This window comes from Gobio gobio, assembly GCF_949357685.1.
Source record: "Gobio gobio genome assembly, chromosome: 12".
Lineage (NCBI taxonomy): Eukaryota > Metazoa > Chordata > Actinopteri > Cypriniformes > Gobionidae > Gobio > Gobio gobio.
This window is the reverse complement of record NC_137105.1, coordinates 40,116,445-40,133,580: the sequence shown is the minus strand read 5'-3', so window position 1 is coordinate 40,133,580 and position 17,136 is coordinate 40,116,445. Positions and strand designations below refer to the sequence as shown.

General features: G+C 39.9%; 2 protein-coding genes across 2 annotated transcripts in view; one reads left to right on the top strand and one right to left on the bottom strand.

The window, feature by feature from the left end:
* The window catches only part of LOC307135267 (uncharacterized protein), a 57,361-nt gene that overhangs the window by 38,187 nt on the left and 2,038 nt on the right, over nt 1-17,136 (bottom strand). The gene's annotated exons all lie outside the window — the stretch shown is intronic.
* On the top strand, nt 5,375-15,466 carry LOC307134772 (desmoglein-2.1-like; the record flags this gene model as incomplete). The annotated part of the gene is made up of 9 exons (XM_079830769.1): nt 5,375-5,437; nt 6,819-6,907; nt 9,098-9,240; nt 9,642-9,863; nt 10,121-10,360; nt 10,445-10,572; nt 10,662-10,943; nt 13,019-14,068; nt 14,421-15,466. 8 exons carry the CDS (start codon nt 5,375-5,377, stop codon nt 14,048-14,050), a joined length of 2,199 nt encoding a protein of 732 aa, XP_079686895.1. The 3' UTR covers nt 14,051-14,068; nt 14,421-15,466.

Genomic DNA, 17,136 nt, shown 5'->3' with positions numbered 1-17,136 from the left:
CTGGTTCGCTAACAACACCATAGCTGAAGATAATATTTCAGTAAACATCAGGGTGGAGGACCAGAATGATAACTCGCCAGTTTTCATCAAGCCAAAACGAAGCAGCGTTTATGAGGGGAGTCCAGTTGGTGAGCCTGCACACTGCATTGTCATTGTCAACCATTGTCTAATTTTCTGCAATTAGGGATGACTAATCCGTCACCTTAAATATCTAGTGAGATTTTTTTTAATTGGTGTGTCCTTTCTAGGGACCTTTGTAACACAAGTTGTTGCCAAAGATGCAGATAAGCCACACACTCCTCACAGTGAGATAGCATACACCATAATCAAACAAGAGCCAAATAATGGTGTGCTTTTCTTTACTGTAAATGAAGCCAGTGGAACAATCTCTGTGAACAACCCAACACTTGACAGAGAGGTATTTGCTTCCATTTAAACTGGTATTTATGTGTGTGATTATCTGTCTGTAGCTTCCAAATCGAGATGCATTAATGGGTTAGTTCACCCAAAAATAAAAATTACCTCATGATTTACTCACCCTTAAGTCATCCTAGATGTATATGACATTCTTCTTTCAGACGAATAAAATCGGAGTTATATTTACAAATTCCTGGCTAATCCAAGCTTTATAAGGGCAGTAATATTTGCTTTGTTTTTGAAGTCCATAAAAATGCATCTGTCCGTCAAATAACATGCTCCACACAGCTCTCTTGGCCTTCTGAAGCGAATCGATGCGTTTGTGTAAGAAAAATATCCATATTTAAAACTTTATAAAGTAAAGTTTTGGCAAATGCCTTCCGTATTCGATTTATGGAAAAGTGTTGAAAGTGCCTCTGCAGTTCAAAATGCATATGCTATCCAGTTACACTCGTCAGACGAACTGCGAGAGGCGCTTTCAACACTTTTTCACTGGAAGGCGATCGGCCGGAAGTTTTAAATATGGATATTTTTCTTACACAAATGCATCGATTCGCTTCAGGAGGCCTTTATTGACCCCCCGGAGCTGCATTGGGGCATTTATTTGACGGAGAGATTTTTTATGGACTTCAAAAACAAAGCAACAATTTCTGCCATTATAAAGCTTGGAAGAGCCAGGACTTTTTTAATATAACTCTGATTTTATTCATCTGAAAGAAGAATGTCATATATACCTAGGATGACTTGAGGGTGAGTAAATCATGGGATAATTAAAATTTTTGGGTGAACTATCCCTTTAAGCTCCTATTCTGTTGAACAGGAACACAGCACTTATGTTCTCACGGTGCAAGCTGCTGACATGAAGGGGGAAGCTCAAGGAAATTCTGCTACAGCTACTGTATCTATAGACATCCTAGATGTTAATGACAATATTCCTACTTTGGAGAAGGATGAGGTGATTATATGCATATGTTTTGTTCATACCCTTGTGAAAAAGAAGTGCGCTTAAATGCATTGAATGTGTACTTGCAGATATAATATTAATAAAATAAAATGTCACATAAACGTATTTAAAGAATGTACACTGTTATCACTATCAGTACATTCGGCATTAACTATATTACAAAGACAATACATAGTTCTCAAGTGACATGACACACAGAACCAAGCTTTCCTCCATTGCCTGCCAGTCATTTTTCTCCAGAGTTGTACTAAATACTAATATTGTAAGACAGCGATATTAAAGATATCAATGATTCATATGTACAGGCAAGCAGATGAATACAGAATATAAAACGTGATGTGCAATTTCTCGTTAAGTGTTTTTCCATAGAAAACCATTATTTTATGATTAATAATCTCATTGGATTCATATTCTGGGCTCATCTGCTCGCCTATTATAGTATGCATCATCAATAAGGTGTATACTCAATTTGATCTTTAAATACTACTGTTTTAGTACATTAAGGCCAGGTTTCACAGACAGGCCAGGACGAAGACTAAGCCAGGATTAGGCCTTAGTTCAATTAGGGTATTTAAGTAGCTTTTATAAACGTACCCTAGAAAAAATAGATCTATTACTGGTGTGCATCTTGAGACAAAACAATGGATCTGACATATTTTAAGATAAGTCCGTGCAAGTTATTTTCAGTTAAAAAGTTCAAACATAAGTCTAGGACTAGCTTAAGCCTTTGTTTGTGAAATCAGGGGAAAGACACTTTACGTGTTTTAGAATATTAAGTGTTAAATGTTAAGTGTTTTAGAACGTGTCGCTGTTTTAGTGATTGAAATACTGCAGTAGGAGCTGTATGGATCACAAGTGCCAAAACTTGAGTTTAATTCACTTTTTTTTGTTGTAATTATGAAATGACATATAAAGATGTACTTAAAGGGTTAGTTCACCCAAAACTGAAAATTCTGTCGTTCGACACCCGTAAGACCTCCATTCATCTTCGGAACACAAATGAAGATATTTTAGTTTAAATCCGATGGCTCAGAAAGGCCTCCATTGGCACAATGCACTTTACACTCTCAAGACCCATAAAAGGTACTAAAGACGTTGTTACCATCTCACTACAGTGGTTCTACAATAACTTTATGAAGCAACGGAAATAGTTCTTGTGCGCAAAAAAACCCCTAAATAACGACTTCTATAGTGATGACCGATTTCAAAACACTGCATCATGAAGCTTCAAAGCGTTATGAATCAGTGAGTCGATTCAGCGGTTTGGATCGCCAAAGTCACGTGATTTCAGCAGTTTGGCGGTTTGACACGCGATCCGAATCATGATTTGGTAAGTAATTAATGACAGAATTTTCATTTTTGGGTGAACTAACCCTTTAAGTCCAGCTTAAGTGGGTCAAAAAGCACACTTAAGTTCAACTAGTAGTGTTTTTTCTGTATATACTATGAATTAAGATATACTTTAAATAAAAGCATCTACCGAATCCAAGAAAAATTTAAATAATAATAATAACACATTTAATATCAATTTAAACTATAATATATTTTCATTTAATTGTAAAATAACATGCAAATAAGTATCCGAAAACATTACATTCAGTTCACACTTAAGTGTATTCTATTAAAGCATGTTATTTCCATTATAAGTATACACTTTTATGCTAAAATGTACTTCTTTTTCTCAAAGGTATTCCTCTTATATAAAGATAAAAATACAATATAATGTTTAATATGTTAATGGGAAAGAGTGTAAACACTTTTTCTGGTTTCATAGTTTTCAGCAAGTATTGATGAGAATGTGGCACCCATTGAGGTTTTAAGGATCCAGGCACTGGATATCGATGAAGAAAGGACAGACAATTGGTTGGCCGTTATTGAAATAGTTTCTGGAAACGAGGATGGACGTTTCTCTGTTGAAACTGATCCGAAGACAAATATGGGTATTTTGTACCTGAACAAGGTCAGTGCTTATTTTGTACACAGTTCTAAGAAGTTAATATGACGGAAGAAGGAGATCAGGGCTTAAATGTAGTAAGGGTGTTTTGTATTAATGTGATGTACACGTTATTAGGGGTAATATTAGGGGCAATTTGACTGCACTATATGACATCATTTTCCATCATGAAAATGTGCCCGCCATTTTTAATTAACCGAGAAACCTACTTTTGCGAACTCCTCCTAGGCCATTGCTCCAATTTTCAAAAAATTTAACCAGATCATCTTCAGACCATGCTGACAAAAATTATGGAGTCATATAACATATTTTATCAAGGTGATTCGTCAAATCGTTTTCGATAAACGTGTGAACAAATTTTACGTAGTGGTTGCAAAAATACACTTAAGGCTCTATCTCCGCAACGCTTTATCGTAATCAAACAAAACTTGGTTCATGTCATCACAAGCATGACCTGAGGCAACATGCAGTGTTGCGGCGCTGTGCCAGCTACTGGTCCGGAGATAGGAAAAAATTCAATTTTTTGCGTATAACTTCTGAACTGTTTGTCCAAAAATCATAAAAGTGGTCTCGTTAGAGATTCAGGACATCATGCCGAGTCGACTGATATCCAGTTTTACCAAATCGCCCATTTTGGCTGTCGCCATTTTGAATTAGGTGCTAAAATGCTGTATTTTATAAACTCATGAATGGATTGTTACAAAACTTGGTATGGGTCATCAGCACGATGCCCTGAAGGAGCCTGAGAAGTTTCAAAACAGCGCCACCTAGTGGATTATTTTTTTCAAATGCTTATAACTTTGGGTGTGGTTTCTCCTGGATCTCCTGGATCCTTGCCGAGTCCAACGATACCAGACTTGCCAGGTTTCGGCGTATGGTTTGTTCAGCGTGGTAATTTAGCACTTATAAAACATTAGCTGATATCTTCGAAACTTCTAGTCTGATCAAGACGAAACCAGCGTCAGAAGTCCGGAAACATAGGTCGATAGCTAATCGTTTATACCCAAATATCAAAATATTGATAGTAAGGGGTAATAAAATCCAGTCAAAGTCAGGTGTCAGTCATTTTTACGTGTTTTTTTTTCATATAAATGTCTATAACTCCAAAACGAAATGAGATATTTTCACCAAAATTGACACACACATGTATGGGCTCACTCCGAGGTTTAAACAAAAATATGGTGGGATTGTGCCTCTTGGTGGCACTATAATTAAACAAAATATGACACTGGCTCTATACAACTCAATGTTTTAATGTGGGGTTTTAACATTTTGGTTTAAAATTGTCTTCAAATGTCATTTTTTCAGTTGGTCTGCTGCTAGCTTCCTTGTTAGCTTCTGTTGCACTTGGCCCTGATGTTGCTGATTGCTGCTATATTTTACATATATATTTGTTATATGATTTGTATTGAGTAACCAATTGCACTTTTTCGGTACCACTTCCAACTGTACTTTCTTAAGTAAGTACACTGTAAGTTCACATACTGTAAAATAAAGTGCAACCCCTTTTTTCTCTCTTTTAGCCTGCTGACTTTGAGTCAGCATCTGATATGAACCTGAACCTAGTTGTTGCAAACAAAGCTGTTCCAGGAGCACCTCTAGGGAGTGGAGCAGGAGCAGCAGGTGCAAGCGGTGGTGTGGCTGGAGGTTCTGGAGCTGGTGGTAAACCTGGAGGGAGCAGTAAGCCGGGCTCCAGCGCGGACCAGCAAAAGCGATACTTAGTGAAGATCAATGTGAAAAACAAACAAGAACCCCCAAAGTTTCAGCCAAAGGTCAAGCCTATATCTGTATCTGAAAGCACCAAAAGTTCTATTCCAAGAGTAATTGACACCTACACTGCTACAGAAGAAGACACAGGGGGAAAAGCAGAAAAAGTCAAGTGAGTGTTCTTCAAAATTAAAAAGATTTTTATCTGGTTAAATATGCAGTCTAGTCTAGTCTAGTCTAGTCTAGTATAGTGTAGTTTATTAACCAGTGCCGGTCCTACACTACACAAAAAAGGGCCCTAGGCAAAACTTTGTGAAAAGGCCCCCATCAAAATGACCCACCCTCCCCACAAACTGGTCTTTCAGAGCAAATTCAGTGTCAACCACCAGCATACAGTGAGCTGAATTCATTAAACATTAGTAATAATGACGATAATATTCCATATGCAAGGTGCAACAGCTCTTTATGAAAAAATAAATAAATATGTAAAGGAAAGCCCTTTAAATACACATTTAAACTGCCAGTAAGAACGACTCAAATTAAATCCAAAATTTCATTGACAGCTAAATAAATGCTTTACAAACGTATCACTCTGACACCATCTAGCTGACAACAAAATTATCTTCCCTGACGGGGAAGTCACACTGTGTCCTAGGGCACTATAGGGAACGCCCCCAGATTGACCGGTGTCTGAAGCACCCGTCTAAACACGACAATGTGGCTGGCAACAGCCCAAGACATCCCTCCCAGTGCGACCATGAGTATAAGAGGGCATCATTAACTTATTTTGTCTAAAGGAGATGTGGGCAGGCATGCCTGTGTAACAGAGGCCAGCTAGTAGTTGCTGTGCGAGTAAACCTCACTCCTCTAATCTCAAGAGATGCTCTAGTGACTGACGCTAGAGGTTGCAGCCTTTAGCCTCCTTGTTAGAGCGTCCGACTCTCATGCCGGGCGAACCCGGGTTCGATTCTCGCTTGGAGCGGGCGCTTTGAACAGGAGGGGTTACATTGGTGCCGTGACCCTGATGGGAGTGAGGTTTAGGGGGGTGAGTGTAACGGAGGCCAGCTAGTAGTTGCTGTGCGAGTAAACCTCACTCCTCTAATCTCAAGAGACGCTCTAGCAACTGATGCTAGGGGTTGCAGCCTTTAGCTTCCTTGTTAGAGCTTCCGACTAATGCCGGTGGACCCGGGTTCAAGTCCTGCTTGATGCGGGTGGCATGACCAGGAGGGGTAACACCTGGAGCATGGCAACGAGACGCAGTGTCTCGTTCCCCTTTTCACTGAGCCATGGTTACATTTGTAACCTGAGACGTTCTCTTTCAAATGGGAACTTGCACTGCACCCTAGGAGGCTATGGGGAACAAATACTCCCTCCACAATGCTGAGGGAATGCATGCTCTAACATCTTAGACCATGGGTCTTCAACCAGGGGTCCTCAACCCCTAAAGGGTCCGCAGCGGTACTGCAGGGGGTCTGCCAATTAATGTTTGATCACAAATAATTTTTTGATAAAAAAATTATAACATGGTGGGAAAACATCACAAAGTCAAATTCAATTATAAGCACCCTAAAACAATAGCAGAGTGCCCTCCATTGAAACTGTAATAGTATAATATTATTGGAGAAACAGATTTGGCGTTGCGTTTGATTTTGCACTCTGGAAAACGTGAAACATTCCTATTCACAGCGAGTTTTGCAGCGGTGAGAAATGTAGCCAATTATAGACATGCTGGATGATCTCTGGAACGCAATGGCCAATCAGAGGTGTTTAAGTTAGAATCCACTCACCGCTCAAAACGCCAGACTTTTTATTCAGTGCTTAGTTCTGCTCGCTCTCGTGAATTCTCTCATTAACCAAGACACGATGTAAGTAAGAGATTCATTGCCATCCTCAGTCCATTATCACGTAGTAAACAACGTCCACAGCAGTGTAGGGATGCTATTGACCATTTAACTGTTAACCGAAAGTAAGAACTTTGACAGATTAATAATATCAGTTAAACGGTTTAAATGTTTTTTTTTTTTTATTTGATGCATGGTTAAGAAATATGCTGTTTAGCGTTATTTGTTCACTCACGGAGTGCGTTGACATGTGCAACCACAAACCAGATATATCTGGCAAAATGAAGCAATGGAAAAGCTTACTGTGTGGAACCATTTCGACTGAAAATAGGACAAGCTCCTGACTGGTGGAAAGCAAATGAAAGTCGCTTCCCAAGGCTGGCCACTCTAGCGAGGCATTATCTCTGTATTCCCGGGACATCAGTGCCATCTGAAGCCTTGTTTAAGGCTTTTAATAGTGTGGTTTTGGTCAAGTTTACTAAAGTAAACATTGTCGCGTATGTTCTTCTCACTGCTGTTTCCTGATGGTTTATCAGAGTCGTCCTCTGTCGTTTCAAAGAACAGCACAACGGAGAGCGCAGGAGGGGCGCACGTTGTCAGCCGAGGCTTGCGCGCTGCGGAGACAGAAGGATTGAGAGGTTGTTTTCTGCCGTGGGTTTAACTGTCAACAGGCAGACATGTTATTTAAAAAAAAAAAACATACAAGGTGTGGATTGAGGTAGCCTAGGCCTGCTATTTTTATTTGACAAAAAAAATAAAAGATTCCGGTTCTTCAAAGCTTCAAACGGATTCAGTGTATTTTCGTTTTGTTATCTTAATTTGGTAATTATTTAAGTGAAAAATATTTAGTGTATGCCTATTTATTTTATTCTTTTTTATTTATATTTTATCTGATCTGTAAGCGGCTGTTTGCACGGTACAATAAAATACATTTTGGCTGCTGTCTGTAGATTCCTTCATGCACAACTCATATTCTTTCGGATGTTTCATACACAAATGTTTTAACAGCGGCTGTTGTTTAGGGTCCTTGCCAACACGAGCAAATCGGCATTGCAAATTGAACATGTAGCTCGACTTGAATCGCCTTCTTTTGACTTAAAGTACTGCCACGTTTCATTTTCACTTTCAACGGCGGCGTCATTACATTTAACCAGCGCTCCGCTGGTTGAATGTAATGGCGCATAGTGTAAGCCTAGGGTTCGGTTCGGTGGAAAAAAATTCAGAGGTTCGGCAGAAACCGAACCCCGTCAAAAAGCCCAATATTGGGCTAAATCCGAATCCGAATCCTGGATTCGGTGCATCCCTAGTCAAAATAGATACGCGATGTAAATACAGAATCATAGATTTAAAAAAAACATTTATATCAATATATAGTTTTAGTAAACTTGAAACTAAAGTTGTGGTAATTGTTTAATTGTCCATCTGATTAGTAAAATAAATGTATGACTGCAAATCAATTAAAATAATTTACAACAACTGCAAACAACTAATGAATTGTGTTTTTTTATCGCAGCATTTTGTTATTTTTACAATGGCAAGTAATATACAGACAGTGATGCATGTGCAACAATAATGTGCATTCTGATCTACTGTCTTAACGTAATATATCTTATTCTTAATTATAATATAGTTAGTTTCTATTAATATCGAAGGCTATATGCTTAATATGAAGCTCTGTTTGACACATTTTGTATCGGGGGTCCCTGCTCCATGTCTTTATCGCCTAAGGGGTCCTTCCCCTGAAAAACGTTGAAGACCCCTGGCTTAGACTCTATAGAACTATAGCTGCCGGAGTCACTTTTGTAATTATTTGCAACCGCTGCTGGCCCCTCCCTTTCGAAGCGCGTAGAGAAACTATGGTGGGCGACAAATGACAAAAATGTAATCGTCTGAGACAGCAGGGAGTAGCTAGCACTCTGTAGAGAGGTATGTCCGTTTAGGGTAGAAACATGATGGTGCAAAATGGCGATTTCACTGTAAGGGAACCTGCGGTATGTGTAGATAGAAATGGCTCATTCTAAGGTAATAAAAACATAACGATTCATTATGTAAGATCTTTATACACCACTGAAAACATAGTTATGTATATTATTGCATTTCTGTCAATATCCTCATAAACACTACACACTGCATCTTTAGTTTTACAAAATGTGTTTAACTGTTGTGTTATAAAGCCCAAATGTAGCAAATAGGTAATGTTCCATGTTTGTTTAGATACGCAAAGGGATATGACCCTGACAACTGGATTTCTATTAATGTGGACACTGCTGAGATCAACCTCATCAAGGTACCAGATCGTGAGTCTCCATTTGTGGTAAACGGAACCTACTATGCCAAGATCCTCTGCATTACAGATGGTTAGTAGGAACAAGGAGTCAGTACATTATGTTTACATTACTAGTCAAATGTTTGGATACACCTACTCTTTTTTTATGTCCTAGAAATATAGAATAGAGAAATAGAAATAGAAATATAGTACAGTCGCCACACTTTACACACAGTTTAATTTCTCTCCACCAACTTCATGGAGCGTATCCTGGGATGCTTTTAACACTAATGAAAGAGTCTCCATTCCAAATATTAAAAGAAGATCTAAGGTTAACATGTTTTGTGCTTGTTATACATTTTAGAGCTGCACTCTCAAACGTCTACAGGGACTATAGCCTTGCAGGTGGATCATAGTATTGTAATGTTTATATGAAATGCAAATATAAAATATAATAGTTTTTTTATTTTATTATAAATTTTTCTCTTATAGATTGGCCTTCCAAGACGGCAACGGGCACCATTGCCATCCAGGTAGAGGATTTTAATGACCACTGCCCCACTTTGTCAAGCAAAATCCAGAGACTTTGTACTGATAAGGACGCAGTCTTAGTCACTGCAGTGGATGAGGATGCACCACCCAATGGAGCTCCATTCACCTTCAATGTTGTCCCAGAAGGAACTAAGGGGAAATGGTCAATTGAGCATTTAAATGGTATACACATTGATCCTTCTATCTATCTATCTATCTATCTATCTATCTATCTATCTATCTATCTATCTATCTATCTATCTATCTATCTATCTATCTATCTATCTATCTATCTATCTATCTATCTATCTATCTATCTATCTATCTATCTATCTATCGAAGATAGGAAATCAAAATTATGAAGTACTGGTCAGAGATCTGTTAATTGGGATGTCACTACTGACTCTGTGTTTGAGATCTTCTGTTCTTCTTCTCATCAGATACCACTGCCATCTTCCGGAACCAAGAAAAGATGTGGCCAGGAGAACATGAGCTGACGGTGGATGTTAAGGACCTGCAGGGGTTGGGATGTCCAGAACCTCAGAAAATAGTGGTGGAAGTGTGTACCTGTACAAGCCAGGGGGCTTGTGAACGAACTGTAGGAGGAACTCTTAAGAAGGGGTCAACATTTGGACCTGCTGGAATCGGCCTGCTCTTCCTTGGATTGCTTGCATTATTGCGTAAGTAACTAAGTTCACAGAACAGATTATGATTGATTGTTATTATGGTGCTGAAATAAACACTGTATTTCTCCTCTGTTACAGTCATCCCACTCCTGTTGCTGCTCTGTCAGTGTGGAGCCGCTGCGATGCCGGGAGCTTTCACAGACATGCCCTATGACACTAAAGAGCATCTCATCTCATACCATACTGAGGGCCAGGGAGAGGACAGGGTATGATATGATATCAGGAACAAAAATCTGATTGAGATGTTATTTTTGTCATAAAGCTAAATTAAATAAAACCATTTTGTCTCTGACAGGATGTTCCAGTACCAAACGATATTACTGATGGGATGATTGGTTTTGGATCCAAAGATGTGGCTGGTATGCGTGTTAATGGTGGTGGTTTTGGAGGAGGAGGAGGAGGAGCAGCAGGCTTCTTTGAATCCAATTCCATAATGGGTGTCCGTGGCTACAATGAAATGGAAATGGCCTACATGGACTCAATGAGGAGAAGTGAAAACCATATGAGTAGAGAAATGGCTGGAGATTTAGACGGAATGGCTCTGTCTGACATGTTCCTGGTTGAATACTATTCACAGGTAAAATATACCTACAGGATGATGTGTATATGAACAATCAATTTACCTGTTCATCTCTCTCTCTCTCTCTCTCTCTCTCTCTCTCTCTCTCTCTCTCTCTCTCTCTCTCTCTCTCTCACTCACTCACTCACTCAATCAGACCCGGTGCCAGAAACAAATTCTGGATTTCTGAAATTTCGGGAAAGTGGATTTTTAAAGGGGCAAGTGAAAGAGAATTTTACTTGCCCAACCCGACAAGTAGCCTTATCCTGATTAAAACAACAATAATAAAAAAATTACTAGGGAATCACCAAAACGCAGTAATGAGTCTGCATTCATTTAGTCTAAGTGGCGATCAATAGTGAATAATAATATAAACTGTACTGATGCTAACAAGGTTGCACTGTTGAGGCTCGTGCTGCAAAATGTGGAGTTTTTATATTAGACATATGATACAGTTAAGCAACATCATAAAACCAAGAGTGCTGAATTCCATTACGATTGAAAATGTGACATTGATTTCTATAAATCTATAGTTCAGTCAGGACCACTTCGTCAAGTATATTATTTATTACAATAATATACAGTTTGAGTGATGGTTCGGAGCCAGAGCCTAGTTTCAAATCAGTTCTTTGGTTTTCGACACCCAAAGCACCAACTCTGAACCCGGAAAAGTGGTTCTTAAGTAGCACCAAAACATTGCTGGTCTAGAAGTAAGAACTGCTTGGGTCAGGGGCTGGGGGCGGTGTTACCGTGACCACAAAGACGAACACCATTTTTGAATGACCGCCATTTTTTAATTAGCAGCTAATCAAGCTAATAGCTGCTCGGTTGTAATCTCTGTCTATACAAATTAGGGCGAGCTGCACGAATGCGTTGGATTCGCTGTGTTTTGATAACAATGTAGGATCGCATAGCCATGTGCATCAATAGTAATGCAACGTTCGTGATTGTTGAAGGAAGGCTTGTTCGAGATACATCGGCGCTGTGCAGACCGATCGCTGTATGACATCAAAAGTACAAGAGCATTCGACTCCTTATGCTTTTGATTCGCTCTTGCTGTACTTTGATATCATACGCTGATCGGTCTGCACAGCACCGATGCATCTCGAACAAGCCTGGTATGTTTGTGTTTCCCACTGCCTCACTAGCATTGCTGAGATAGATGAGACGTATACAGTGACATAAGACCTGGCTCTGTGGTGGCTCTCTAGCATGTGGAAAGGCAAACCGGTTCTTAGAAGGCTCGTCAATCGAACCACTAGCTCTTAACTAACACCCGATTCATGCTGGTGGAAAAGGAGTAGTAGAGACCTGTACGGAAAGAAACAAAGGCACATTAAATACAGGTTAAGGTGAAGTTGGGTTTGGGGTTGGGGTTGGAGGAGGGAGTTTGATTTGCGAGCAGCGATGCCAGTTTGTTTTGTGAGCAGCAATGTGATAGAAGAGACGCTAAAGAATGGGAATTTAAATGGCGGTGGTGATAGGTGTCGAAACTGGATTGGTACACGTCAGTCAAGCTCGCATCAGCTGACATAGATGGCCTACCTGAACTGACAAGATGCTTGATTTCAATAAACAAGTAATTCATATTAAGTAATTTACATTTTATGCAATGTTGACTGTTTTTGTTCTATTTTAGCAGTGAAAATAGTTCCAAATAAAGATCACAGCAGAACCATAGCATCTCACAGCGCTCACTATCGACAAACCAATCCAATCCAATCCGCTAAAAATATATATATTTAATCAGACCCAACACATTTTTATTCAGAAGTTATCTATATACATAACGATAACTTTGATTGAAAGATTTTGATAAATACCTTTTGATAAAACAATAATGTAATAATTGTGCAAACAAGCAAGACTGGTGGTTGGTGTGACGTAACGTGGAGTTGGTGAAGGGAGACAGGCACATCCAGGTCGGGCACAAGTGACTCATAGGGCGGGCCAGGCCCCCCGATGGTGCCTGGACTGCTATATGTATCTCTTTCTGTCTGTCTATCTAAATGTCTGTCTGTCTGTCTGTCTGTCTGTCTGTTTATCTATCTCTATGTGGATCACATATATGTATTGTTCTATGTGTGTTACAGAAAAGTAGAGGATTGGAGGATGGATTTGCTAAGAATGAACGGATGGTGTATGGTTATGAGGGGAATGGCTCTCCTGTTGGCTCTGTCGGCTGCTGCAGCATGCTCGAAGATAACAATGACCTAGAGTTTCTGAATGACCTTGGGCCAAAGTTCAGCACACTCGCAGAAATATGTGGAGGTAAAAAGACTGAGGTCCATGCTCTCCTTCCTCCCCCTCCCAAACCCATCTTGGACCGTCCCGAGGTGGTGTCTTCATCCACCAATGTTATAAATGCAGGGAATATAGCCACTAACAGAGCTATATCTACAGACACAATGAATATGACTTCCAACATGGCTGCGACATCATCTTCACGTGTGGAGAGCGTGCTTGTCACAGACAACCGGCCCACAATGATCTCGAGTGTCCAGCCAGCTCCAACGTACCTGATGCAACCGCCGCAAATGTACTACATGGTCGAGCCGCAACCCAGCACGGTACTGCTCGCTGAAAGGCCCACCATGGGAGTCGGACAGAACATGTATGTGCTGAACAGCGGCCCAGTAGCTGAGGGGGTTGTAGTCCAGGGCACCAACATGGCGTCGAATACCCTGAATCGTGGTGAGAGAATGGTGCTTGTGGACGGGGGTGGATCTGCTCAGGCTCTCAACTCTGGACTGTCTGGATCACAAGTGTACTTGGTGGATGGGGGAGTGAGAAGCGGTCAAGTCCTTCAGGGGACACTTCCGAGAGGGGTTTCTGGATCTCAGGGCCTGATGGTCATGGAAGGACAAGGGGGCCAGGTGATTCACGGGTCCCTCCAAAAAGGTGTTTCCACTCATGGCGGATCTCAAAATGTCCTTTATGTGGAGAATAAAGGGGGATCAGGTATGGTGCAGGGGGGTCTTCAAAAGGGCATGGCATCCGCCACAGAGTCCTTTATTGGTAACGTTGGATTCGGTGGATCATCTGTCCAGATGAACCAACATCCATCGTCACATAAAGTTGTTGTCCAGGAGAGAAGGGTTGTTACAACACAAAGCATCAACTAACAATGCAACACTCATAGAGTACACTCTAAAAAAAAAGGCTCGTAATCATAGGGGAACCTTTTTTAGTGCTATATAGCACCAATTTTGGTGCTTCAGTGGTTCTTCAGCGGTTCTTCAGAGGTGCTATATAGCACCTTAGTCAAAGAACCGGTGAAGAACCTCTGAAGAACCGCTGAAGAACCTCTGAAGAACCGCTGAAGAACCACTGAAGCACCAAAATTGGTGCTATATAGCACTAAAAAAGGTTCCCCTATGATTACGAGCCAAGAACCATTTTTGGTGCCATATAGAACCTTTTTTTTTTTAGAGTGTATATGTACAGTTTAGAAATCCATATAAAGGCTTGAAAAGCAATTTTCAGCTCATACAGTATGTGTACAGTTTAGAAAGCCATATCGCTTGAAAAGCAATTTTCAGCTCATACATGCAAATCATTAGAGTAGCATGTTGTCAACATGTTAGGTTATGGAGAATATGCAAATTAATGCTTGAAAAACGGCTCGGGTTATGACTATAAGCCTTGTGTCGGAACAAAGATTTGGGGATGATCGCTTAGCAACAGCTTATCTGAAGTATGAATGAAACTATTCCAATCCCCCCTATGTAGCTTCCGGGTATGCGGTCACATACTACGTCATGACGCAACACCAATCAGGATTGGAATAGTTTCATTCCTACTTCAGATACGATTTTGCCAAGGGATCATCCCCAAATCGTCATTCCGATGCAGTGCAAGTTCCCTTGAAAGGGAACTGGTTTTAATGCCCTTGAGCTTATGTATCATTATATATAGTGCACTATAATTTGTATTACTGTATGTATTTCAGTACATTCAGTGTGTGTGTTCTGTAAAGACTACTGTTTGCAGATTCTATGCAATTCTGGAAACCCTGAGGCCATTCCAGTGCAGTTTATGCAAATCAGCTCAAAGGTATTTTAATAACAAGCAGACATACGAGAACACCCTATTAGTCATCCCAAAAGAATGACTTTTTTTTTTTTTTTTGATAGATGATAATGGTTTTTAGTATTCTGAAATGTACAGCACTGTAAAAGACAATTCATAAATCACTGTTGGCATCGGGTGAACTACAATATATGTTTTGGGAAGGCGTTTATAAAAAAGATTTTTACAGTATATTTCATTCCTCTTTTAAACAAAAAATAAGTAAGTCTGATTAGTAAGATCTGTTTAAAAGCTTGTGGTTTTCCTTTGCAGTGCATTTAAATTCAAAGACAAAACCCACATTCCAAGCAATAATGCTTATGTGTATGAAATGAATGTTATGTAAAAGAGTCTTGTGTTTGTAAAAAACAAATATTTTAAAATAAATATTTTATTTCAAAACATTTGTATTTAACAAAACAATGATTAAAGCACATTCCCTTTGAGCAGTAGTAGGAATTAAATGTTATAAGATAATATAGAATATATGTCAGAATACACAGTACATCGCAGTTTGTTGCGTATGGGGCTGACCCGCTGTCCACAGCCGAGAGCGCCAACAGTGGGCACGTGAGCATCAGAACTGGACCAAGGAGCTATGGAAGAAGGTGGCCTGGTCTGATTTTTTACATCATGTGGATGGCCGGGTGTGTGTGCTGGCCTGGGTGTGTTCCCCAGGTAAGCCACACCTGGGGAAGAAGGCAAGACGGCGGAGGCAGTGTGATGCTTTGGGCAATGTTCTGCTGGGAAACCTTGGGTCCTGCCATCCATGTGGATGTGACATGTACCGCCTACATAAGCATTGTTGCAGACCATGTACACCTTTTCATGGAAACGGTATTCCCTGGTGGCTGTGGCCTCTTTCACTCTTCCAAAAATTGCTCAGGGATTATTTGAGGAGCACAACAATGAGTTTAAGGTGTTGACTTGGCCCCCAAATTCTCCAGATCTCAATCCAATTGAGCATCTGTGGGATGTGCTGAACAAACAAGTCCGATCCATGGAGGCCCCACCTCATAACTTACAGGACTTAAAGGATCTGCTGCTAACATCTTGGTGCCAGATACCACAGGACACCTTCAGGGGTCTAGTGGAGTCCATGCCTTAACGGGTCAGGGCTGTTTTGGCAGCAAAATGGGGACCAACACAATATTTGTCAGGGAATTCAAAAACTCAAGGTCCATTTGCAAGTGCAACAATAAAAGTTTATTTAATGAGTAGCAAAATATAAATCAAGGCAAATGGTCAGATGTTGTCATGCAGATGACGCAGGTCCTAGAAGCACGGAGAATAGCACTGAGTTGAAGTAATCAATAGCAGAATGATAAATCCACAAAAGACAGAGAAATCCACTTAAGGCAGGTAATCCACAAAAGGGCTGGACTCAGACACAGGAACAAAGACTAGAAAATTACTGGAGAACAACAACAACAGTACATGAGCAACACAACGATCTGACAACAAACACAGCAAAACAAGAGGCAGATAGCAGAGCGTTAATGCACAGCCGGTGCAGCCGCTCTGATTGACTCGTCAGCACGTTAACAAGCAATCAGACCGGCGACAACAACATAGACACACAGAGATTAACACTCAGACCCATGAGACGTAACAATATTAGGGATGTTAATAATAATAATAAAACATAAATGACACACATAATGCACATTCTTTGAGTTTTCTGAAAAACACACTTTCCAGGTGGACTTGAATGCACCATATGGTCCTAACCCTATGATACTGCCTGAACAAAAGTGGTCTAACTGCATAGTGTTGCCCTGAGACAACAAACAAACAAAAAAACACAATTTTAGTATATCAATAAAAACAAAATAAATCTTTAAACAATCAAACATACTTCTTTACATATACATATATATATATATATATATATATATATATATATATATATATATATATATATATATATATATATATATATTATGACGTTATTTCAATTTAAGCATGTTAAAAAGTGATCTATAACCAATTGATGACACTGTGTCCCATGTGTCTTTGCTTCATGAAAAGACTGCTCCACCACCCCACCCCCACCCCCAAATTCACACCCACTTCGACCCCTCATTTCATTGCAGAGACATGTCAGGTGATATTAAATATATATAATATCTTTTTATTT